Source organism: Manduca sexta, chromosome 14 (genome assembly GCF_014839805.1).
Source record: "Manduca sexta isolate Smith_Timp_Sample1 chromosome 14, JHU_Msex_v1.0, whole genome shotgun sequence".
In the NCBI taxonomy this organism is placed as follows: Eukaryota; Metazoa; Arthropoda; class Insecta; order Lepidoptera; family Sphingidae; genus Manduca; species Manduca sexta.
This window is the reverse complement of record NC_051128.1, coordinates 9,627,982-9,655,924: the sequence shown is the minus strand read 5'-3', so window position 1 is coordinate 9,655,924 and position 27,943 is coordinate 9,627,982. Positions and strand designations below refer to the sequence as shown.

Sequence of the window (27,943 nt, the reverse complement as noted above, 5' to 3'; positions counted from 1 at the left end):
TATGGCATTAGAGTAAAAAATGGGTCCATTATTAAAGCTATGTAATTTCCATTATTATTTACACAACACCTGTTTTCTGGTTGTAATAAAGATTAAATCACTTCCGCTTAATGACGCTATTGCAGAATCCACTTAACTGAGTGCAAAGTTTGCTCACGGTGTACATGACAGTGCATATTTTACAAAAAATAAAATGGACAAAGCTATCCCGTTTTTAATAAAAGTCGTAAGCAAAATGCTGCATCACGATATCTACAAAAGTTATAAGTGCGTTAAATCTGATATGAATATCTTTTTTCCTGTTTCCTAATGTTGTTTACGTCTTTCGGTAAAAAAACGGAAAAAGACGGCAATAGATTTTGATGTAACATGATCAACAAACAAGAGTAATCGACTTCGAAAATTCGAATTTTGCCAAGCCCAGAATCCACATAATATTATCACTTAAAAACATTAAAGCTATCATAGCAGTCCTGGATTTGTAAATAGGCCGTATAGAACGCGGCCTATGAGCGGCAGCCACTTAGGGGCGGCACATTTCAGAGGACGCTCACTCGATTTAATCAATCATTCGTTTATTTAACTTTAGTGCCTTCCATAATACAAACTAATGGAAAATTATAAAGTATTTTAGAAACCTACATACATTAACCTACCTCCATGGCAGCGGCGGAATAAAGTGGCCTACACTCATAAAAAATATAAATCCGGCACTGGCTATCAATTTATTATCTTAGTTGTATCATTATTTACGATAAGTTCGTGACATGTCAATGAAAATTATATTAAAATTCAAACTATAAGACTATATAACATAATATCATAAGGGCAATTCAGCTCAATAAAGGATGAAACATGCAATTAGACTCATACCGCGTCGCGGTTTGGGGCCGGAGTATCAGTCAAGCCGACCGCAATAATAGTTCGCAGCAACAATCCAATCAGTATCCGACGTACGTAATTACACTTCTATTTTCCAGTAAAATCAACTTATCAATAAAAGTTATTAAAAGATTAAGTGATTTCGATTTGAAGAAAAAATTAACCCGGTCTTTGCATGAGCATTTCAGTTGATTACTATATTTTGAAAAGAGATTAGACAATCTTAAACCTCTATTTGAAAACAGTTTTAATTTAATTAAAAAAAAAATAGAAGTAATGTTAATGGGCCATCAATATACAGTATAATCCGTTTATTATGACTCTGCCTATATTGACCAACCTCTTATTATGACGTAATTACACTACGAAGTTTGGTTTTCATATAAGATTCTTTATAAAAAAGTCGGATATAATGACTTCCCTTACAGTGACATGTCGCTTATTGTGACCCCTTTTAATAAATTATGTCCGGTTATAATGACCGACATGATTCTTTACGCCTTCGGTAATGTTCGTTGATGCCCGACGACGTTCGGCACGTGGCTCGTTTTTATTTTGAATCTCAGTGATGGGGAAGAAGAAGTCGAGGAAGAACCATTACCTACCGCAGAAGAGGCATTAAAAGCTGCACAATTATTATCCTGATTTGTTCATAGCAATATTGAAAACGATAATTTGACCATAGCGATGTCTTCTATACATAATAGTATTAGAGACTGTTTTTACAATAAAATAAAAAACAAAAGCAGACAAAAATTACAGATTACTTACATTAAAAAATACAACTTTTATGTACATACATACATACATACATTTTATAAGTTACTATGTTTCTCTATTAAAGTACTTAAATACATGCATACCATTTACATAAAAATGTTTTTTTTTCACAAAACGCTTTGTATGACGTCCGCTTATTATGACGTGTTTGTCAATTCCTTTCGATGTCATTATAAACGGATTCGACTGTACAGAGAATATACATTAGAGTTATAGCCAGAAGCGTAACTAACAGCAAATAATTTGAAAGAATCATTCTGTTTACCAGTTGAGAATGTTTCCAAGTCGTTAAGGAAACGTATTGTCAAAAAAATACAAAACTGTTACCAAGCCAACATTTTACTAGTTTTAACGACATACATTTTTATAATGTAAGTTTTATGGAGTTACTATGCTGATTTATTTATTTTTGCACAGGGTTATTGACACGAAGAATATATTTTTTTATTATCATAAGTCTATAAGATACGCTTACACGACTCTGCCTACACTACGGAATAAAAGGCATATATTATGTGCGTATGTCCAAGCAAAACCCACAAAAAGTATTACACGACTTGAATTTTTCGAATCTCATTATTCAATGTAGTAAAGTATTTCCATAATATGTAAACGTATTTGTTTGTTTTTTTAACACTTATGGTGAACAATAAAGATATAATAAATAAATAAAATTTAAGAAAATATTAATCAGCAATCACCGGCTTTACCCACTTGAAAAGCTTTTCCCACTAGCAGAGTTCATAAAACGCTTTACGACGCCAGTGTCATCTTTTTTTTCCCATGGGAGAAAATTACCAGGATAAAAGGTCTATGTAATAATCCAGGGCATGGTCTACCCGTGTGCCAAATGTCATCCAAATCCGTTCAGTTGTTACTGCGTCTCAGCCCCGGATCTAGGGGGGGGGGCAAGCCAGGGCCCGTGTACCGGGCGACGAATTTAGAGGGCGGCAAATTCAAACTTAGCAGACGAATACACATCTCATCATTAAGGCGATACCTCAAGGTCCATTTTCATACATTTTGTTTCACCTTTAATCTGGGTAACTAAACAAGTATTGGCAAGTAAAGAATTTAAATTTACGTCTAGTTAGTGATTAGTTCTCGCAGTTGAAAGAAAAACGTAAAAATAATTAATAATCATGGATATTTCTGCCTTTAAAATTTCGTCATATAAAATTTAAATTATTTACTTGCCAATACTTGTTTAGTTACCCAGATTAAAGGTGAAACAAAATGTATGAAAATGGACCTTGAGGTATCGCCTTAACGCAACTTTGACTACTGAGACATCCAGTATATAACACACATAAATTATTTCCCGCGGGGCGCGAAATGATGATGATGATGATGACAAAAGTAAAAATATAGGTGGTTGGGGGAGGCATTATCCAGCTTTTGCCCCGCCTTCAAAAAATTCAAGATCCGGGACTGCTGCGTCTGCTTGTAACAAACATCAAAACGTAGAAACATTTTCATACACTTTCGCATTTATAATACCACAAGGAGTGAGATAATAACTTTAGGATAACATGATTATTATAACCAAAACAATTTAAACATGGTAACTGTTTAACTTGAACGACAATTTTACATATATTGTTTACTTTGACTTCATAAGTCGCGCCTAGAAACATTCAGACGGTGCCATTGAAGTCAAAAAATACCTCACTGTTATATAATTTTAACCATACAACAGGGAATCATAATAAATAGTAATTTGTGTCAGCCATAAACCACGCATTATAGCAATCATTGTTAACTAGTGTACTCCCACGTGTAAGTTGACCTTCATCAATTATATTTCTATTCCTCAAACATGAGAACTGAACGTGCCTGAGGTCCAAATTCCTGCCTTCCCTGTGGCAATGCGTATTCCCTATTTGATTTCTATCCTAAAGGTATGGCAGCGCATTACGATTTTTGAAAAGATGAATAAATATATAAAACATTGAGGTGATGCTTCTAGAACAATCTTATAGTACTAACGTATTATTATACTGCAAATTATAACTGAAAAACTTGAAATTACATGCAATTATTCTAAAAAAGAATAAAACAATCCGCTGAATCATGCTAAGATTTTAATCAAAACAGTTCATTGTATCTATTGTTAATTTTTTAATATTTTTATAACGACAAAATATGGTCGTCCTACCGTAACAATTATCGCACTTGGTAACATCCGGCTTCATATAAAATTATAAAAAACATGAAATTGTAACCGAAAATCAACCGGATTGTCGAACTTTACAAAATAATTCGTACAAGGTTGTATAGGCCGAGAGTAGCACTATTAACTTCTTGTTACAATATTTAGTAAAATTAGAATTAAAAGTAAAGCATAGAAAATATAGTAACCAGGAAAAAGTCTATAATAAATAACCTTTTTTTAACCGATTTACTCAAAAAGTACTGAGCCGATTTGGATGGAGTTTTCGTTATTTAATATATGTTTAGGGACGGTTTTTATATATATTTGGATTTGGTGGAGATCTTTGGAGACAGATAACGTAAATTTTCAATAACTAACTTACAAACATATATATTACGCTATAATGTACTAACACAATATATAAAAACTTTTTAACAAAAAAAATAAGTACTGCCTGAAAATACGTAAACTTCATATACGTATTTAAATACAAAGTCTAAAAATAGCTGTACGAAGACTGTGCCTAAATGACTGTGTCTATAATACCTATGCTTTTATGTTAGATAAAAATTAAATAATAGCTAAATTTAATCGAAAATATATTTTCTAAGTATTTCAGATGGGCAAGGTGTAAAGCGCTGTACAGGCTACCAAAAAGTCTTTGTAACAAACATAATACTAATAATCAAAAACCTATAACCTACCAACATTGTAACTTTAAAACACTGTTCATTGACAAAAGCGTACCGATAAAAGCAACGTCGCTAGCTCTCCGACAAAACTGTGTCCAACCGCAGGAATTTTGTTTTATACCTGTCATTATCGCTGATTACCGCTCGTGCAGATCGTTGCGATTTAAAATACTGTGATATTATTTATTAACGCGTGTGACAATGTCGAACAAACAACTTTTGCGAGAAAGTTCCCTAAAGAAGCCTGGGAGGCCGGAGATTAGGAAAAATCGACACGTGCTCATCAAATTACCGGATAATGCGGAAAGGTGTGTATTAATAATTACAAAATTATTAGACTTATAGATAATTTGTATACTGTCTCGGTGGCGTAGTTTTACTGCGGTAGGGCAGCGTTCTGAGGTCCTGGGTTCGAATTCCGGGTCGAGCAAAATGATATTTGGGTTTTTCTGCTCAGTATCAGCCCGGAGTCTGGAATTTGTGCGCGATATAGCAACAGCCTCGCCCCTGTCACATCAAAGGATGGTACACACTTGGCGAAACGTGAGTGTTCTGGTTGCGCCTCTGAATACCCCTTCGGGGATAAATGCGTGATGTGTGTTCGTTTTATTTTTGTTTGTTTACAATGTATTGTATATCTCATCATAGATATCATCTTTGTATAATATCTGTTATTTTCTACTCATGTTGGATAATGTAATGAACATCTTTCATAAATATATTTTAAGTCGTTTCGTGTTATAATTTTAATTCATGTTTGTGTATAAAAAATTGTCAATGATTTAACATACATTTCGGAATTAAAATCCCTCCTTTCCTTAATATTGTTAGTTATATACACGTAAAAATATAGCTGCTATTGCGGCTGCTATAGATAATAACAAAATTATGTTCAACTAATTTTTACAACCGAATAACAAGATCTCCTTGGCAATGAGGTAAACAAGTTCGAAACACGAATTCGTGTAAAACTGTGAATATAGAAATGTATAAAATATATAGATAAAAAATTGTTAATGCAATGAATATCCAATCTTATCTGGAATCAAAGTTATCAAAACATATGGAATTAAATTTCAAGTACTGTTAGATACTGGTAATCATGTAAATAAAAAATAATTTTGTGATCGTCCAGTGATCGAATTCGACCGTCAAATTTAATATATTAGTTAACATATTATTATAACATTATTTTTAATTTTCCGCACTTCTCTATATTATGCCTAATCTCACAGTGCTCTGCGCGCGCAATATGCTTCAAAGGAATACCGAAGCTTTTTCTTCACTTATAAGTGTGTGTTTAGATTATACACAAATACGTAACGCCTTGTTACAAAAGATATCTCAAAAAATATTAATAAATTAACAAACCTTTTTCGTACATTTCGTTATTATGTATTCAGGTAATAATTCTCTACTTGTAAAATGATTTTTATATTACATTCTGATCAATGAAAGCAATAAACACTAATCCTATTTATATTTATGTAAAATAATTATAACCATGTCTATGAAAATCGTCTTTTTTCTCATTAAAAGAATACTATTGTGTCCTGCTATATCCAGACGCATGGACACACTATCTATAATCCCTAACGGTGTATGCGAAAATGGACCAATCAGAATAGTTTGTTTGACATGCTTGTGAATGAAGTGTTATGATTGGTTCATTTTTACCATTAACGTACAGTTAGCAGTTGGGATATCTATGTAGGATCGGCTTTTAGTCATTAGTGAAGCCCGGCTATATTTGTCAGTTTAATAACGAAAATAAGTTTTTACTACAAACTACTGATAACGGTGGTTAAACTAGAAACATCTATTTGTCATGTTTGAGAGAGTTTTACACCAAAACACATTCTGGTGGTCTACTAAATTAATTAGATTGGTAAAGTAACACAACTTTATTAGCGCTTCCGTAAACAAAACAAACACTATATAATAAAATCGATTAGTATTTTTTTGCAACGGATAAACAAACACCCAGATTTCCTTGTATTTAAATTAATATTCATAATTAATAGCTGATAACACAGTTTTGTTAAAGATTACTATAATAAGTACTAAGAATGTAGCTAAGTTATAAAACCACGCACTTCTTATATTTCTATGCCCGTAAATTATAAATGTACTACTTAATGGTTATTTCCACGCATTAGCTCGACTTATTGATTTAAAAAACAAGTTTACTCACTATTTATTTATCGTAGGAATCATAATGCTTGTTGCGTGCGCTATTTTTATTTGATACACTTTACTATCAGCGCCATCTAGTCACAATATTAGTAAACTTATTTCACAACAACCGCCTAAAAACTGAACAGCTGTTTTTGCTATTGATTTTCACAATACCCGCATGCAAGTTCACTGCGTAACCACCTGCCATTTCACGGAAACGTCATCAGAACCTTTAATAGCCATTTTCAGTGTCAGTACGTGATACTATGGTAAATAAACCGTGCAAGTAACCGGCAGACACTGGGAAGTGGAATACGTTTTGTTTGTGTGGAAAAATTGGATCAAACATTTAGGTTATGTTGTTGTACACCCATAAGTTGCATACTGGTGATGCTTAAGATAAATAAAGCAATGGATCATCCATTTCGTGCCGGTTTGCATCGAAGGAACTTCATAAGTACCAATTCGGAAGATGTGCCGTTAGATAGAATACGCCTAGTGTCTCCGATTAACAGATTTGCTATATTCCAAGGCAATTTTAGTGCCGATGACGACGATTACCCGGAGAAGTAAGTAAAGGCTCGTCGACACTGAATGATAATAATAATGGATAGAAACGCTGAATCTAGTTGCATCATCCCCAATTGACATCTATTAAACATGGCCTTAATGCTACGTAATTAATAACTAGAAAAAAATATATACAGCTATTCGATAACAGATGGCATTACAGTACGTGCGTTTTCTTTTCCAGACCGTATAAACTCCGGACGAAGCTGATCATCACAGCTTTAGTGGTGCTCGTGTTTGTATCTGCCTTGGCTGGGTATCTCATCGGCAGTGCAGAATACAATGCTAGAAAACTCTCCGAGCCTCTGGATCCTATCGACCCTCTGAAACCCTCGGCATCTGCCCTTCATGTGTTCCAAAAAGCAGCTGTCTGCACAGACGCTCCACAATGTTCTGTAATTGGAAGGTAAGACTAATTTCGTATTAAGATTTGACGATTGATAGATCAAGAGCTCTGTTGGCCTACTTATATTTAGACAGTATAACCTTTTTTCTCAGTTTTGAGCATTCTCCACATTGAAATTTAACAATCAATCATTTCACCGATTTAACGTACCTGTAGCCTAAACCGAAACTTCTGGATCTTATCTGATGAAGATGCAACGGCTACCGCGAATGTATCTATCTTCTTTTAATTTGCTACTACATAATCATTGGAATACCTAACAAATGCAGATCGTTAGGTAACAAAGAATGAAAACTTTTTTAGATATTCTTTAAGTTATTAATTAGTAAGCAATTAAAAAACCTATGCAATTTGCAGTTTCTATTTGTGAACTGCAGAAAAACACAATAATTGATACAAAATTAAGAACTTATTAATTTTTTCACTTAATAAATTTAAAAATGTTTTATAAATTTTATGCCATGAATATTTTTATTAAGAAATATAGATTTTTTGAAATCATAAATTTGTGTCAGTTTAGAACAAACTCCTCTTTCGTGAAGTCTCATTATTTAATTTATTTTATCATAATTTAATAGTAGTATTGGAGTATTTAAACCTTAGTCTACCACGCTAGCATAATGCGGCTTGGTAGATTTCACAACTTCTTAAAGTTATAATAATAACTACGGGCCTCAAGCCCGTACTTAGCAATGGGACAGTATACAAGGCCAATATTATCAATAGTAAATAATACATTAATGAAGAACCGATGCAAAAATAATCTTGAATCGAAATTGTTTTTAAATACTTCTTGCAAAGATGACGTAATTTATTTTGTCTACCCATAAATTTACGACTTAAATAATATAAAATTCGACAGTCATAGTTGACACTGTTATTTCAAAGAGCGACAAAAAAATAATAGTATTGTTCGTGCCTTTTGTATTGTCAGCAGTTTTCTGGAGTAGGAAGCATTCCCATCTTTACATTATTACTTTTTTTTAACTTATTAGGCCACCTGCAATTGTTAACATCGATTTTTCATTTATTTATTTGAAAAAATAAGCAATTGTATGTAACAAATTAGGTATACAGTATGACATATAAAGTACAAGCAAATGCACAACACACAATTTTCCACGAATTCTACCTAAATATAACCAATATTATTATGAAACAATGTTATGAACTTACGTATTGTTAGATTTTACATTATATCACGCTTATATTATTAGAATGACAGAGTTTAGTTTTCTAGGCCTAAATTCGATTTATATAATTTAAGAATTATTTTATTTTAATACTACATAAAAAAGGAACGAGCTATATAAGATTTATTGTAGAAATCGCGCCTGCTCGTATAGAATAGCAACAGTAACAAGAACTTTTAAAATCGCAACTGTATCGCACTACGAGTGCGCTGATTATTATAAAACAGTTGAGGATATATGTATTGCATAAACTACACATGAATCTCGATTAATATAATAACAATAGAGTTCCCTTTTTAAGTGGTAGGCAGCTGTCCTTGAGACCTTGGACCAACTTTTTTTAATTTCCGTCAGAACCATCACCAGTATGTACATCAGTTCCCTATTACTTTGATAAAATTATCTCTTTGGCGACTACGTGAATCGTAGCAATAATATTTATTAGTCACACACAACATAATACCGATTCCACCATGAAAACATTGCTTTTGTCATGACTGTCTGGAACTATGGAGGTGTATTTTCTCTAGTTAACACCAAATGTATACATTTATATCCATTTAATAATACAATTAATTTAAAAACATTTGCGTGGTTTGAACCCGCGGCAATTCAATTTTGTCACCGATATTGCATCGTTTGCTTCAACACAGAGCTCTTTGCTAATCAGTAAAATATATAATTTAGTTCCGCTATTCACCAACAGATGGCAGTAGACGTAGCAGTATGGACGTCCTTATTACGTTTTTAATCAAGGAAGCAACACTAATTAGCTTGCAACACATGCATTTGATCCAATGTTGCCAAGAAATAAAACATCCAGATTTAAAGGGTAAAATGAATAGCATTGAATTAAATTTAGGACGTGTAAATTTTAGAAAATATATTAAAGTGTCCTTTGCAAACGGAACAGAATTTCTTGAATACGCTACATAGAAATACTATTATGTTTCACTCAGTTAGTTAGTCCCCCTAACACTCTTTACTTTCAGCGCAGAACAGTAGCTTACAATTTTTCTGATATTGTGCATGTTTACAAACAGTAGTGACCTGACTCATTTCGTAATGTGTCATCATGTAAAAAGAACTGGGTTGCAACATTCGCCGCTACACAATACTTCGTGTTATGTAGGTATAAAATATATCAGATCACGAGAACATAGAACACATAAACCCTATTTACATAATAAATAAACATATCTGCAACGTCACTCCAACTGATGAATAAATGAAAACAGATCACATGATATCAAAGCAGGAAATACAGATTATAATACCGGTATCCCCAACCAGCTTACTCACACACAAACATCTATTAATAACAAACATACTTCACAAAACCGGGTCGTAGCATTTGCACCAACTTCACACACGTTGCGGCAACCAATCACGTTTCTAGAATTTTATCGACGCGCATGCGGTCACTGACGTGTCGCACGCAGGGTATAAAAACGGTGCGCCGCTAGCTCAGAGAACATTTTGTTGAACAAAACCGTTAGTGATACCGTCCAGCGATATTCGCTTGTAGTATTTATTAAAACATTTAAATCGTAAATAATAAATATGTCAGAAGCCTTCTTTGACGAATACGACTACTACAACTTCGACCACGACAAACATATATTCACCGGGCACGGAGGCAAACAGCGCACCAAGAAGGAGGCGAGTGAACACACAAACCACTTCGACCCGTCCGGCCATTCCAGAAAGATCGTTACGAAGTTGGTCAACACTGAGAACAACAAGAAGGCCGCAAACAAACATTAGATGGACTGATACAAAGAGAAGACTATGGCTTGCAGAAGGATAACCGAATTGCCGAACGAAAGGAGGACGTTATGGAGAATACCCGAGGAAAGTGCGGGTCGCTCGTCGTCTCAGAGATCAATGGAACACCCAAGGCGATTCTTGTTCACTCAGGGCTTCTACTTCGCTCATCACTCAAACAGGTTACGTTGTAGATTGCGACAAAGCCAGCGAGCCGGCCAGTAACGCGCCGGCTACATCTATTTTGGACCTAACACCGTTCCAGTGACTGATCTCGAATATTGGGCTTGTTGTAAAGCTCAGAACTGCTGTGTTATTATTCCTAGTTAGATTATTATAAGTTAATTTTGTATCTTTAACTGAGGTACACAAAGGACTGTAATAATTATTTTAAGGCTAATAAAAAATATAGTTACTATTTATTGTTTTCTTTGTTAATCTGTTAGAAGAGCATCATAACTTTGAGCAAGGTTATGCGTGATACGAATCTTTGTTGAGCGCTCGCTTGGCTCATGTTTACACACAAAAACAACCTTGAATGAAGTCGGGCAGACGGCGAGGTGGCTGGCCTTGTCGTACTGGCTATTATATTATCAGTGCCGGTGCCCACGCCTTGCTTTTTGCGTCGTAGTTTGAACATTAACTCATTTACTTTTAAAAATTACCCGTCAATCGTTTTTTAATCAAATCAACCATAATATTGAATGTCGCTTCCTACACTTATCGTATAATTTCTGTTCTTATTTAACAATAAATTTTATGATTTCTTAATATACTTCTTGCTATACCGCAAATTAATTTACAATTTGTTTTGATTCGCGGCCAGGCAAGCATGTATCTAGAAACTAATTCATTAAATCATACTTAACTTTTTTATCATTACGTTATTCTGTTACTTTTTTAATTTATAGCCCTTATTATAATTTTATCTAGAGTTCAATAAAATTAATTATACAAGATTAGTAGGTACACAATAACAGACACGTCTGAATTATTCTTAAACATTCTTCGAATTATGGTTAGATAGTTGAAGGTAGATATACTTATTATAAAATTTATATTCTTGTCGCATAAGCTTCGTGTAAATTGATGATGATGACTGGTTGCAATCATATAACTGGCTTTATTTAATTTTGAGGTTATCTAACATTATCGTATTGTACTTAAATATTGAATATATAAGTATTAGTAATTGCAGCTATATCTAACAAAGAATATGAGTATGTTTTCAGTGTTTACCGTCATAATTTCTTTCTCTGTATATTCTTAAGTAACTTGTTTAATGTTTAGATTAATGGTAACATAGATGCTTACACTCTGAATTTAATATTTTACTTATTACTTAATAAAATTATACTTAATATATCACTGTTGCTTCTAATGTTTACCTGCTTTTAGCGTTGATAAGACTCATATCTAGACATAAATGCAGAGTTATAACAACTTAGAATTACAGTGTTCAGATAAATCTATACATGTATGTAGAAAAATCTAGAAACTGTACAGTTCAAGTGGCGATAGAACTAAACATGTGTATATAGAATAAACAATAGTTTGAGAAACTGTTCAGTTAACAGTTTTAACGGGTCGCGTGTATCCCGCGTCGGTGCTAACAGCAGGTAGATAATGCTTTATAACTAAACAACCCAAAAACGTTTTTATCTCAAAACACTTCTATTCTCGCCCTACAATAGTTATGTTACAAAATGTAATACTTTGTAACATTGATAAAAAAAAAATGAATAGATATTTGTAGGGGCTGATACGTTTTAAACGCATAAGTATAAATCATAGCACATGATATAAAAACACAAAAACTTATTAAAATTGTTGTATAATTGATGATTAACTAAGTTCTATTATTTTACTACTAATTTTTATTACTAATTTATTACTAATTTTTATTTTGCAATAAAAATTAGTAATAAATTAGATAGCGGCGATAGCCTAGTTGGGTGTAGAACGGACTGCCGAGACGAATGTCCGCAGGTTCAAATCCCAAGGGCACACACCTCTGACTTTTCTAAAAAATCATGTGTGTATTCTTTGTGAATTTATCGTTCGCTTTAACGGTGAAGGAAAACATCATGAGGAAACCTGCACATCTGAGAAGTTCTCTATAAGAATTTCGAAGGTGTGTGAAGTCTACCAATCCGCACTAGGCCAGCGTGGTGGACTCAGGCCTAATCCCTCTCAGTAGTAGAGGAGGCCCGTGCTCAGCAGTGGGCAAGTATATAATACAGGGCTGATATTATTATTATTGTTAATAAAAATTAGTAATAAACAGTTATATTCACAAAATCCACATATCAAGATATTTATTTGGGTCATAAAGAATATTGATTCGTATTTGTAATACATTCATGAATCCTCGGTGCATGACTTCTGTGATTGCGTGTCCATGACGTGTAATAGGGAAGAGAAACTTCCGCAGAACCAACCGCATGAAACTGTTAACAGATTGTACACGGCCATTATATTTTTTAAACGAGCGTTAGTTAAGTCATCTTTATGCCAGGTGAAAATATTGCCAACTATTTCCAACATAACACAACTAAGAAATTATAAGAGAAAAAAAAACGGAACAAGAAGATATAGCAACATGGCGAAATCATGCATCTCAAGCAAGGAGGAATTGAGTAGTATTTTAAAATAATCCATCAGTAACGCAATATTCATGAACGTCTAAATGTATTAATCCCCATTGATAATTATATTTATTTATTTGACTTAATTAAAACGGTTTGCAGCAATTACATTAATTTAAAAAACAACCACTGAATATCATATTCTGTACGAATGCCAACAAATTAAAATAAAATATCACTATTCAATTATATTTATGATCATAAAATATAACGTAGAAATCAAAGTTTTATAAACGTTTAGATTGATATAAACAATACATTGTTTATTTTCCAAATCATAACATTACACAACACATCAGCAGTTTTACGACTAACCTAGAAATTAACCATTTTGCTGATGGCAAAACAGTTAAAATTAGCCAGCAAAAAGTATGCAAATGCAGCGGCAATTGTTACAGAGGCTAATGTCCCAGATTAAAATAATGGATTTTACCGCAACAGGGCTCAGGTTATACACAATCGACAGGTATTAAAGATTTTCTTTTAACTAAATTTTCATTGTTTTGTGGAAATAGAACCCTGTTTAAGTCAGGTGTTGTTGTTTTTAATATGTTTGTATACACCTATTTACTATGACAGCTTGTTCAGGTAGATGTAAACCGACAAATTTAAGAATACAATATTCATGTATCTTATATGTCGCGGATGTTCACGTAGTTTTTATTTCTCTAATAAGTAATAAGGTATTGAAGTCTATACAAGTTAACCTTGCAATATCGGATGACAATACGTCGGTGGTGTCAAATACCATCGCGTTGTATAACTTATACACGCGGATAGTATAATAAAAGGTCTTTAATCACAATAGAATAGTAAAACCCTATGTATTATTACAAATATTATGGAAGCAGGACGTGATAATATATGAGAATATGGAGCAAAGTATTATTGACAATAACATGCAAATATTGTTTATTGGCTGATCTAATTTGCAAAAAATCCGGACAAGTGCAAGTTGGACTCGCGTACCAAAGGTTCCGTACAAACTTTCAATAGGATGAAAAATTGAATTAAAATGTAGTTAAGGTACCTGAGCATAATATAAGTTTGAACCTCACAAACTTAACTTTTAAGATTAAGGCATCAACCGCAAATAATAAGTGTATAATAGTAAATCCGCTTATTTTTGTTGTTGTTAAAGTACATATTTATGACTTGCCTTTTATAAATGCTGTAGAACATTGTTTCTTGCCAAATTTCGTAATCCTATATCAACGGGATGTACCTTATAAGTTTCGATTCCCTTGTAAAATCACCAAATATGTGACATAAACGTTGACTTACAGGTTTAATTATATGACAGCTAAAAAAACCGTAGATCCGAGTACACACACATGACGCATTTATCCCCGAATATCATATCTCATGCAGAGGCGCAATCAAGGCACACACTTTTCGCCAAGTATGCCCCGTCCCATGATGTAAAAGTAGGCGAGCCTATCGCCATATCGAGACCCGATCATTTTATATACATTTCAACTTGATATCTCTACGTGTTCCTGAGAAAAAAAGGGGTTTTAACAGACAAACGGACAACAAAGTGATCCTATAAGTATTCCTTTTGAAGTATGGAACCCTAAAAATGGATCAAAACCGGTATAACGTCCTTATTAGTATAGTGCCAACATAATTACACTGAGAGGTATTTTGATACTTTAAACAATATCCTCATTAGTATAATGGACACCCAGAAGTCACATTGCAAAATTTGGTTAAGCCTAGATTTTGTGTTTGATGGTGATAACTTCGCCACCTATCACACAATGGGACAGAAATAAACTCGGGGATGAATATGCTTGTGTCATGATGAAGCCGTAAAAAAGGTAGTTTATTTATACAGTAAGGTATTTTCGTACCCAGTGGCTCATGATTCCAGCTGTACTTACCTAATCGTGTTATAAACTGTAACCACGGTGCGACTTACACGTTTGCCGTAACGTGCCTCTACATTTCCACGTGATTTAGACGTAAGACTGCGATTTGGCACTAAAATGAGTTTCCCTGGTTCACCCATTTTAAACTTTGGCAAAGACTGAAGAATAAGTAAACAATTTTGCAATGGGTGCTAATCTCAATCTATATTCGTAGTGTGATTACGAATTCCATAATGAAAACTTGTTTTATTTGGTAGTAATAGTAAGTACTATGTTTTAACAAAATTACTTCGCCGCTAACTGATAGTAATGTTTAGTTACGAGTGAATTCAAACGCGTATTTCCAAGACGTATGATGTGAATTTTAAGTATACCAGAAAATTCTATCTCATGATATATAAATTCTTTAGATTCCCCATCGCTAGTTGTTGCTTATTATCAAAAACTCTTTAATACAACATGACTACTTTAGTGGCGTAGTTGTATTACGATTCGACTGCAGTGCTGAGGTATTGGGTTCCATCCCCGGGTCGAGCAATATTATATAAATGCTAAGTTTTTCTGCTCAGCATCAGCATGGAGTCTGGAATTCGTCATATGACGATAGGCTCGTCCTCTATCACGGGATATAAAACGCACTGCGGAAATTGGATGCACCAGTTGCGCCTCTGCCTACCCCTTCGAGAAGGTGTGAAAAGGCGTGAGTGAATGTGTACAATCTACATGTTTGCAATAACTAATGCTTTTATTGTCACTGTATTTGTTTATAATTATAATTCTTGAGCGGCACATCGTTTACCGCTAGAGTACACACACATCTAATGACCGTCACAGCGACCTTTACATTGTGTTTGTTATCAATAATATTGTCATTGTTAACATTTGTAAGTCAATATAAATTAAATTATAGTTTTTAAAGTCGAAAATGCAATAGCAAAGATTTTTTTGTTACATACTTAATTGAATAATACTGATTTTGAAATTACAACCATCATAACGGATTGAGTGTTTCATTACATTTTTTTGTTCTAAATTCTATATCCACAACTGACAGCGGGTCAACGATCTTTGCTTTTAAGATTTGAAACATGATACGAGTTAAAGTAATTTATTAAGTCGGATGGGAATAATGCAAGCACGATTCGTGTACATCCGGTTTCAATCACGTATAAGGTTTAATAAGCAACTATGTCGTCATATAGGCAAGAAACAAACGATTCTCGTCTTTATTACATGGTACATTGGTATCTTACGTTAATTATATTCCAATTAATTCGATTTTGTATTGTAAAAATGAGTTCACTGCACGTGATGTTCAGTCAAAAACTGTCGACCGACAAAACAATATATTAACTTACCTAAAGGCTTCTTCAAAATTAATTTATGCTAATTCCTTTAGGTGTTGTAAATAAATAAAACTATTCGTTTTACTGGCAACCCTAATTTTAATAAAAAAATAAAATAAAATAAAGTTCTGACACTCTCTTCCTTTTCTGCTTTCTTGTTAAAATGTTTCTGGCGGATGTATTTTTGTTATAATTTCATAAAACCGTTCATATACAATATACATATTATATTGATTCATAATTTGTTCGCATTATTTGAATTCCACTGCCCCTATAAACCTCAACAGGTTTAAACCTTGTGGTTACCATATGAAACTACTGTTAATTGACTACAGTTGCAGTTGTTGGTCAACGGTTTGGTTATAATAAACAGATTATTTTTGGTTAATTAGATCAAGGACACAAGACACTTGGTTTGATAATTGCAGCTGAAGAATCTACATAATTTTGCCTTCAGGTCCAATAGGTTAGTACACATTTATGAATGTAGCGAAAATTACGTGGTTGATAAATGGTAGAAATTTAAGAAATGATAAATATAGATATGGAGGCATAAATTATTTATATTAAATTGTTTTATTGTAATAGATGTTATCATATTGTACAAATAACCTGCGTTGCAGTTGTGTTGGTAGCGGTTTCCTTTTCCTGAATTAAATCGAACCTAATATTATGCATATTAAAAAAAATCTTTTACTCAATACCACTTAAAACAGTTGTTCTGAAATTAAATTTATTAAAATAACATTTTTAAAGTCGTCAAGCCAATGGAAGTGCCATCAAAATCGATTTAGCCGTTACAGAGGTTAACCTAAACAGAGCAGTTTAGATTCTTGGTGAATAAGTTTAGGAAAAGCGAATAATTTTGAAAAAAACATACACTTTCATTTTATAGACCCGCAAAGTTTTCCTTGTATTTTTGTTATTATTATAACGATGAATATTGATAAAAAGTCAATACGCGACATTTCTCACGTTAACAGCGTCATAAAAACAGGTCACGCCTGTTCGGTTGTAAATATCGCATGATGAAATATTTACATTAAATTAAAACATACTTTATTATTAACTCATAAAGTATACATTCGCATTTAATTAAAAAGACGAAAGTAATATTATGCGTTTGGATTTGTCATTTTTAGACGCACCGTGTTGCCAATTAGGTTATGTTTCAGTTAAAATATTCTTATTTTATAAATAGGGATAGTAAATTAGCAATATTATGTTGGTATATATACTATTATATAACATTAATTTATAAAATAAACGATCAATTTTTGCCGGCGTTAAGAAAGTGCTTTAAAATTTCAATATTTTTATAAGACACTAATATTTAAATGATTTTATGGTTTATACCAAAGAAACTAAACATAACAAATTAACGTTTTATTTATCTACTACGAGTGTGAAAATATTCAGACGTCGCACCGTCATTCAGGCCATTCCCTTGGCACTAAAACAAAAGTAGACACGGAAAACATTAACCGAATATTTTACCTACTATTTCATTTCGTATTCTAAATTCAAGTTTTAAAAGGGTTGTCGTAAGATTTTTGTTGTTGTTTATGAATACATGTTATAGAGCTCTGGAAACCAACCTCACCTGGTTCTGAAGTTCCGTACTGGTTTACTAACGAGGGTTTTGGTGACCTACGAATGACTATAATTTCATTAATAAATTAATATAAATAAGCATAAGCCATTACCTAAATTTCTTCAGAACCAAAAAGCAAATCTTAAAATTGTTCTTTAATGATAAGGTACATACGAGGTTACTTCTTTCTTATAGACTCTAATTTATATCTATTTAATTGTCATTGGGAATTTTTAATTTCCAATAAACAGCTAATCGAAAAAGCCATATATCCTTTTTATCTGGCGCCATTTTGTTTAAATGCAATGATTGCATTGTCTTTTCCATTCTTTTCGTTCTTATTCCATTGAGATGCTATTAAATTCAAGCTCCTCTGTAATCTGTTATTTATTCTTAGGGAAATTCTGTCCAAGAATGGTTCTGCGGTCGATGCTGCCATCGCTTCCATGTTCTGCAACAGCTTGCTGAATCAGCAGAGCATGGGTCTGGGCGGCGGTTTCTTCATGACAGTCTACATCAGGGAGGAGCAGAAAGCATACACAGTAAATGCCCGGGAAATGGCCCCTGCAGCAGCCACACGGGATATGTTCCACGGGAATCACGCTAAATCGTTTAAAGGTAAATAATTTTTAATCTACATTCACCTTGTTTCTGTTTTACTCAGAGTTTCAATCGCGTAAAGACGTCTCAGATAAAAGTTCAGTTTCACTGTGCTGAACATCTCTGGGTTAAAAATAGCCTATAGCACTAAATGAATGAAATTCTAGGATCGGTTAGTTTTTGAATTGAGTCATTATAAAAATCCAAAAAAAGAACTCTTTATAACATTTATATTATAGATTTCATTCATTTGTTATTTACAATACCTAAAACTAATAGCCGTTATGTTTTCTTTAATTTTATTCTCAAAGTATTCCACACGGCAGTTATTTCAAGAGTCAGAGTTCACTGATTAAAATTCCCTATAATTTCTTCATATCACTTTTATTGCATATTTATTTTCTACTATTACATTAGCAACAACGTAAAAACCTGAAAAACAACAATATAATTATTTTTTAAATGCGTCATATATATCTGAATATTTTTAGAAGTGAAGTCTTTAATCTGTCGGTGAATAACATATTGTCTATTTCCATGTAAATAATAATACATTAAAACAATAATTGTGAAATATCGTGAGTCGCATTTAAATTCCGAAATGCGTACGTGACTCAGAAGTGTTAATGATAATTTTATTTTCCACGGATATTAAGATAAAGCTATGACATATCAATATCGACTTGAACTTGTAGTGCGTAAATATTATATAAAAAAATGTTTATAAAACACATTATCCTATAATTTGAATGCTAAGGTACACTTCTAGTTCTAAGTAATTTTACCTATCTGATGCGTGTGAGTATTCATACTTATGTACCTATTTTTTTTTAAATTTGTGGTGTAAATATTTTTATTTTACAAATTATTTTATACGGGTTTATATTCGATTATGTTTTCTTCGCAACTACGCCCGCATTTGTATCCTTACCCATATAAAGGTCTCATAAATATCGCTTCGTGTCGTCATCCTACGAAATTGTGATATTGTTTACTCACTTATATCCTAAAGTGATTCAGATACATTGCTCACTTATTTCCTAGTGTCTTATTAGTCAGTAATGCAAATCTTTGATACCCAGTTTTATTTTGAAAGATTTTTGAAATGACAATTTTAAGAAAATGTTATTATAATGATTTATTCGTTTTTGTGTTTGACCTCAGTCTATGGGTTGAAAGTTCTGCATGCATCTAAAAAGATTGGCCAACATAATTGTTGCGACCGTCGAGCGACGCAAGTAACATACCCACAACATGTAACCTCCAGTATCCCATAAAAAAGAAACCCACATCATGCATTGAAAAAATTGGACTTTGTTATATTTTATTATTTAAAAGTATATCATTGTTTTAAAATCATACATTCAGCATTAAGATACCAAAGCGATCTGTTAAAGCAGCATATTTTATAACAAAGAAAATATGCGCAGCTGGCATATTTTTAAAAATTATAACAAAAAAAGATAACGCTAGGGCGAACTGTAGAAATAACAATGGACATAACGAGCTTTGTTTAAAGAGTAATCAATAGTTCGTGACCTAGATCAAATTTTAAATTTGTTATCAATACAATCGTGTTTTGTTATCGCAACTCTAACCGTAATTAATGTTATAATTTGTAAATACAAGGTTTAATATAACCTACAATAGCAATTTTGTTTTAATTTTAATATGTACAAAGGGGACTGCCTTGGTGACGTAGTTGTGTTAGAATGAAAGAAAGAGAAATATTTTATTACGATATTCATATTTGACTGTGGTTGTGTAAAGGTACAACTGCAGTGCTGAAGTCTCGAGTTCGATTCATTTTCATAGCTTATTCATTATTGCGTGGATTTAGAAAATTCTTTTTCCGATAGATTTTGGATGAAATACATTTTTGATAAATGTATTTAAAAAAAAAAGTCGTCAACTATCTAACTAACTACCTTTCATTTCCTCATAGGTGATAACCACAGAGCTCGAAAGGTTAAGAATGTCCCGATTTGGCTATGCTAGATGTGGGCGACATGAATCCCGGAAGATATAGCCAAGTTTGAAACGCCATACTTCATACCACCTACGCAGTTCTGACATTAGTTAGCCAATGTTGCAATAAATCCACCCATAGTATAGTATAATACAGTTGAGCGTCGATTACTAACTATCGTTCGTCGTCAGCATCGATTACTAATTATCGATGAACTAATTGGAGGATACAGGTTTTCAGAAAATTCTGTGTTTTGATATGACATGAAGTTTCAGTGAAGTAGTATCACCTCCCTAACAAACCTCCCAATTTAAAAAATTTACATTAACTTGATCCAAAATGTCCAAATTAAACTCGACTTTAGACGCATTTTGTCTTTATAAATCAATTTAGTACGTAACACAACACTTTTCCTTCACTTTATTAAATTAAATACCTGCTCATAAATAAAAAAATACTATTCATGAATAATGTTATGTTATGACTAAAAAAAACAAACAAACTATGCAAGATTCACGTGGCGCGCGAGCGGTAAAACAAAAATCAGTCGTAACATAATATCCGTAACTTATCCGAAACTTTTGCAACAGATACGGTTACAGATATATTTTTATTTCGGATATCCGATAGTTTCGGTTATGGTTACGGAGCTCCATAACATCACTGGTAGTAACCACAACCATTGTGTGTAGAAGAGTCTCGGAAGATAATAAGGTGTGGCCTAAATCTCCTGTGTGGAAGAAACATTGCGGCATTCGTTCAAAGTTTGTCAATTTGTCAACAAACGCGATTTAATTTCTACTTCCTATAGATTTATTATAAATAATAGAAAATGAAAAGAATATTTTTAGATTTTATGGCAAGACGATACAAAAATTTTGTTTAATATTTAAAATATTTAAGTAAGAAAACCGTGTATTATGAACTCATAAACACGAGGAAAAACATTGAAAATTGATATGGCTTTTGTTACGTCGTTAAAACTGTTTACATGAATAAATGTTAATTACTTATACTAATTATACATTAGTATAGTATTTAACGACACCAAGAAAAACATAAGTAATTTTATGGAAAGAGTATGAAAGCAAATGTAAAGTAACGCTTGTTTTATGTGTCTAATACATGTGTATCGATTTTCGTAAGTCTATGGCGTCATCCAAATCTGACCCTTTTGTGCCAAAAAAGGTAGTCGGGGGGACGATACATTTGTTTATTTGGCATAATGCCCGAATCGCCTTGACGGGTGAAAATAAACAGGGAAATACTATTGGCTTCCGTCGTTAAGTGAGGCAACATAAAAGAGCAAATTTTATATCCTTTTAAGGAGAACTTAACTCAATCATAAAATATATGTGGTGAATAGGAATGAGGCTGGTCGTATGATTATTACATAAATTGATGCCGAAATCTTTATTGCTAAAGTTTTGCAGAACATAATGATTACTTAGGTTTACGCGAATGTTAGACATTGATGTAAAGCTATTTTACGAATTTTATCGCGGTTACTTATAATATAATATTTTCTTACGAAGTTTCGAAGACTCGCTTTCTTGGTCACGGGGCGGACTGTGGTGTTGGTCCTCCGAAAAACTATAGTTACAATATATAGTATCTACTCACATTTTAAAATTAAGTATAAGTACAACATTTTAAATTGTTTTAGCTGTTCACTGTCCGATCTACGCAGAAAGAGCTTACAGTGTCTAGAAACCGGTCTTTTACAGAACATAATATAATAATCAAATAACAATAATGTTATTTTATCATCCTACGTAACTATTGTTAGATCTATTTACGCCTGTATCTCTTCATTTTACTGTATGCCAGTTACATGCGCACGGAGGGGAGCGGGGTCTCTTCACAGCTCAGAACTTGTATCGCAAACATGTTACGCAATACGATCTTTAAAATATCCGCGGTAACGCAATCGAGAGCTCTAGAAAAATCAGGAAAATCATAGACTTAGAAAGTCGAGCTGTTCAACCCGTATTAAGGTTTAGTTTAAATAAAATAAAATACTGTACTGTGTATAATAAAATTAATAGTTTATTATAAGATTTTTCACAGATAATGTGTAGAAGAAAATAAAGGTTTCTACCTATAGACTACCACGTATTTAGTCTACTAGAAAGCCTCCTACATTATTTTTCCGAATGCATGCTTTACAATCTTACAGATTTTGTAGACTAACTGACGTTATTTTCACAATTTTTTACTAAAATATTCAATAGATTAGTTTATTTCGAATAGACACCTAGAATACATTCCCACGTCAGCAAACTCAATGTAAGTTTATTCTGAAGCGATCTGACATTCTTCGGACACAAACGCGAGCAGATATTAGTGTATAAAACTGAAAGCGAACATGTTTGCAAAATTTCTCTAAGGCTTTCTCTTTAATCTGGTCCGGCCGAGAGACCTAACCCGTCATGGCGCATTGTGCTAATGTAGCCCGCTGTTATTTTTAGCTTTCGAAAGTTCATCTCGTTTCAATTTTAGTGTTAATTTTGTTAAATAATTTTAATGCCTTAGGTAAATATATTAATATGTATTTTAGGATATTTTATAATATATGTTCTTAACCTATAAATTATTTATTTAATTATACCCTATTTGGCTCCGAGACTCATAGATATAATAATGTAAGTCCACTTAATAATCACTTCCTAAATTATTGTTATTCGAAAACATTTTTTATAAGCTTCAAATTAGTGGCATTAATAAATTAACGTGATTATACTATTTGTAATAATTTTGAATTGTAAGCTTAAAAATCTAAATGTCTCAGTTTTTCCCGCTGTTTTACTTTTCCGTTTACCTATAAAGTGGTTTACTTAAAGTTAAAACGCTAGTCATGCTCTGTCATGTTTTATGCACCTAAAATAAATAAAACCATTCCGTACAATATTGTAAATGTAGCGCAACTAATGTAAATTATGTTTTTTTGGCGGATGAGGAAAAACATTTTGAATTTACCTAAAAAAGGGTGAACAGGATTGTACAAACAGATAATGTTAATGCGTGTAGTTTCGTGATAAATTTGAATCGAAATGAGAAATTTTACGGGACTCCTGGAGCGTTTTTATGATCAGAGTTTATTTAAATTAGACCGGGTGAAATGGCCGTAGGGGAGAGATTCATAGCTTATACAATTTATGAAGTGTCCAGAAATAATTTGGACGGAAAATAATCCTCAAATAGTACTTAGTGATAAATCATTGTTAAATAGTGGATTTACAAATTGACAGTTTCTCCTTTACTACTATGACCACCTCTCCCATGCACCTCCGGGGAAAATAAACAATTGTAACCTGGAAAAAAAATCTTCTATTTTACCTCCTGGGAACATGTCTTTATTATATTTTTTTCTCAAAGGTCCATTATCAGTGGGAGTTCCTGGCGAACTCCGTGGCATGTGGGCCGCGCATAAACGCTGGGGGAAGCTTCCATGGGATAGCTTAGTGGCACCCACGCTGCAGCTCTGTAAAGATGGCTACCAAATGTCCAAAGCCATGCATGATAACGTGGAGATGGTCCCGTACATCAAGACTGATATAAATCTGGCGTAAGTATAACCATTGGGGCAAAAGTGCATAGGATTATTGGAGAAGTATATGAAGGTGCTGTGTGTAGAAATACAGATATCAAGAAAATAACAATAAAATAATACTAACAAAAGTACCCAACATTTCATCTACTCAATTTTAACACTAAGCCAAACTAGATTAAAAATATTTTCATCAACCTGATGTTAAACTTCTTAACTATCTTGCGCCTTTTCTTCGTCTACAACGTAAAACATATGATATTATAACTTAGTCTTATTATACTTACAATTGAGTCTAGTGTAGTCTTATCGTACCTAGATGAAAAATTCTAATTTACGTTCCTGAACAGTTTATTTATATCCACATTATGTTTCAGAAAGATGTACTACAACTCAGCTAAAGGCCGATTCCACAGAGCAGGCACAGTGATCAAACCAACGGAGGCTCTCTGCAGCACATTCCAGAAGATAGCTGAGAAGGGCGGCGATGAATTATATAACGGGACCTTGGCGGAAATGTTTATCGAAGACTTGAGCAGAGTTGGAAGCATTATCACTGCTGATGATTTAAAGAATTATAAGTAAGTTGATTTTTTTTTAAATAATTGCAAGAATTTAATGCAGATTTATTAGAAAGTATTTAGTTAAGTTTCCTTTATCCGAAGTACAATTATTTTTTGACATCACTAACATTTCAATATGACAATCATTTGATCATTAACAAAAAAAATAAAAAGTACTTAATTGGACTCTCAACATATACGAACCTCGAACACAAACTACTAGGAAATTAATCAAAATTTCAATGGATGTGGTCCCATTAAACCCACACTGGATATTATAATACAAATATTTAGCAACACAGCAATTTTAATCCACCCACACTGGTACAGCTGCAGTAAGCTTGTACGATTGTCGTAATTCGATTTCGAAAATGCTGATGCATACAAATACGCCAGTTCGATGAAGTCTTCTCGAATTCCATATAGTCACAATATTTTGTGTAGTTGCAACTTATCCATAATATAATTAAGTTGTTTTGTTATTTGAGTGTGGAACCTTGTTTCCTCAAAAACATGCTTAAACAGTTGTTTACATCATCTACGCGCATAATACTTTAAATAAAACATTATTGCCATCATTGTGTGATATTCTAAGGATATTTTTTATTCGTCCTTGTGTTGTTCAAAGGTATATTCAACGCTTTCATTCGTCAATACTCTTTGATATAGGTCTTTGTTATAGATTCATTGAAAGACACCCTTTGGTTTGGCGGAGCTTTGGCAACTTAGTGAATCATAAGAAATGAAACCGGTTTACAAATCAGGGGCGACCATTTCTATTACGACTTAAGATTTAAACCTCGTAGTACAGTCAGCAACAGAAGTCGTTGAACATAATTTGTTTCCAATATTTCCTAATCATTATCATTTACCATAAGTTGCTGATTAATTTAAAAACAAAACAACTTGTCATAATTGAACTACAAAAGTAGTTGAACGCTGTCAAACCATTAACTGCTAAACATTACTAGCGACAATTTTTATGATCTGTAATAAATACAAATGTGGCTGAAATTAGCAGATTCTTTGTTTTATATGCAAGCTTTTTTTCTATTCGTTAAATTGAACCCATCAAGCTTCAAGACACCAATATCGCGAAGCGCAGCGCACCGCGGTTTTTACTATCAAAACATTGTCGAATAAATACAACAGTCCAGGATGTTAATTAAATTGTTATTTTATAACATACTAGCTTTGGCTCGCTACTCTGCCCGCGTGAAAAAGTTTTTCAAAGATAAAAGTCGTGCTTTATATTTACCCTGGATAGATAGTAGCGTGTAGGGCTTAAGAGTAATGTAGCTTAGTGAAATATTTTCAAAATCAGTTAAGTAGTTCCTGAGTTTAGCGCATCCAAAGAAACAAACCCTTTAGGTTTATATAATAGTATATATTGAAGTTAATAACCAGAATTATACATTTTTAAGTATGAACAAAACATCATAATATATTAGAAAGTAATATTATAACATTAATAGGAATAGGTTAAGGTGGTAGCTCAAGGTCCATTTTCATACATTTTGTTTCGGCTTTAATCTGGGTAACTAAACAAGTATTGGCAAGTAAAGAATTTAAATTCACGTCTAGTTAGTGATTAGTTCTCGCAGTTGAAAGAAAAATGTAAAAATAATTAATAATCATGGATATTTCGGCCTTTAAAATTTCGTCATATTAAATTTTAAAGGCCGAAATATCCATGATTATTAATTATTTTACGTTTTTCTTTCAACTGCGAGAACTAATCACTAACTAGACGTGAATTTAAATTCTTTACTTGCCAATACTTGTTTAGTTACCCAGATTAAAGCCGAAACAAAATGTATGAAAATGGACCTTGAGCTACCACCTTAATTACATTTTAAACATCCTATTTTATAGAGCACTGGCCGGTTTAAAAAACAAATGTGTAAATTCAAAATTATTCTGACAGGAGATTCTCCTCGAAGGTTTCAACGTAAACGTCAGTTTATTTTTCATATTTTTTAATGGCGTACGAGCTTTTGCCCGCGGCTCCACCCGCGATATAAAGTTTTTCGGGCTAAAGTTTTCCCTTATAAAAGTCACGCTATATATTTTCCCGTAAGCCTATGTTCTTCTCAGGGTCTCAAACTGTCCCCATACCAAATTTCATCTTAATACGTTGGGTAGTTTTTGAGTTTAACACGTTCAGGCAGACAGATGCAGCGGGGGACTTTGTTTTATTATATATTTATGTAGAACTTTTTAAGATGAACAATCCCATCATACATCATTGTTGCATAACTTTAACCGTTTAAGCAGCGCACGCAACAGAAGCTCTCAAAACTAATAAATTTTGCCCGTTTTTGCAACATGTTTCATTACTGCTCCGCTCCTATTGGTCATAGCGTAATGATATATAAGCCTATAGCACTCCACTAACAAAGGGTTATCCAACACAAAAATATTTTTTCAGTCTGAACCGGTAGTTCCTGAGATTAGCGCGGTCAAACAAACAAACAAACTTTTCAGCTTTATATAAGAGTATAGAAGTATAGATTCAATAATGAGATTCCTCAACTAATGCATTGTCAAGTTATAAAATGTTTAGCGACTTTTGTAACATTGAAATGATAACCTTAATCTGTACTCGTCTTTGGTAAGTGATTTGTGGTCCGTTTCAATGTTCAGGTGTTTTGTAAATTAGTATTTGTTCATCGACTTTTGTTGCTGATCGTACATTTCTTTGACATTATTCCTAGATATTTAAAGTACGCGGTGCCTAATGTAATATTAAAACCAACCTTTTCTGTATCTATATTGCAATCAACCTTTCATGTAAACCTTATCTATATTATGAATAGGAGGTAAACATGTATTTTGTTATTAATACAACCAAACATGATTGATCGTTTGTAAACAAACTTTATCAAATGATAATTCTAAAACAATATCAGTTCCAGACGTAAGTGCTTACAATACAGATAATCCAGGTGTTATCATATTAATTTGAGAGGTTACCATTAAATAACTGATAAACATTGTTTTGAAATACGCTACATTAGTAACGAACAGCCACCAGAGACCACTCCGGACAATAATATTAATAGAAATGTATCTATATTCACGTGAGTGTTTTTATAAAAATGCATGCGCACTGCGAGGCCAGTAAAGGAGTCAATATAGTCTGTGGCGCCGGCAGTTGAGCGACGCTAAAAAAA

General features: G+C 33.0%; 2 protein-coding genes across 6 annotated transcripts in view; both read left to right on the top strand.

The window, feature by feature from the left end:
* The window catches only part of LOC115439836 (glutathione hydrolase 1 proenzyme), a 63,714-nt gene that overhangs the window by 26,273 nt on the left and 9,498 nt on the right, over window positions 1-27,943 (top strand). For 2 of the 5 annotated variants that reach the window (XM_037438438.1, XM_030163856.2), the window contains exons 3-6: window positions 7,442-7,663; window positions 18,483-18,703; window positions 24,033-24,222; window positions 24,582-24,785. In XM_037438438.1, coding sequence (XP_037294335.1) covers window positions 7,442-7,663; window positions 18,483-18,703; window positions 24,033-24,222; window positions 24,582-24,785 — 837 coding nt within the window. Of the gene's footprint in view, window positions 1-4,627; window positions 4,818-6,872; window positions 7,257-7,441; window positions 7,664-18,482; window positions 18,704-24,032; window positions 24,223-24,581; window positions 24,786-27,943 lie in introns of those variants that run through there. The other 3 variants (XM_030163854.2, XM_030163855.2, XM_030163853.2) reach the window with 3 other exon arrangements.
* LOC115439837 (nuclear protein 1) lies at window positions 10,312-11,041 on the top strand. Its single transcript, XM_030163858.2, has one exon. The coding sequence runs from the start codon at window positions 10,420-10,422 to the stop codon at window positions 10,621-10,623; it is 204 nt and encodes a 67-aa protein (XP_030019718.1). The 5' UTR covers window positions 10,312-10,419; the 3' UTR covers window positions 10,624-11,041.

Coding starts and splice junctions, on each gene's coding strand:
- LOC115439837 (XM_030163858.2), top strand. CDS start 10,420: ATGTCAGAAGCCTTCTTTGACGAATACGACTACTACAACTTCGACCAC.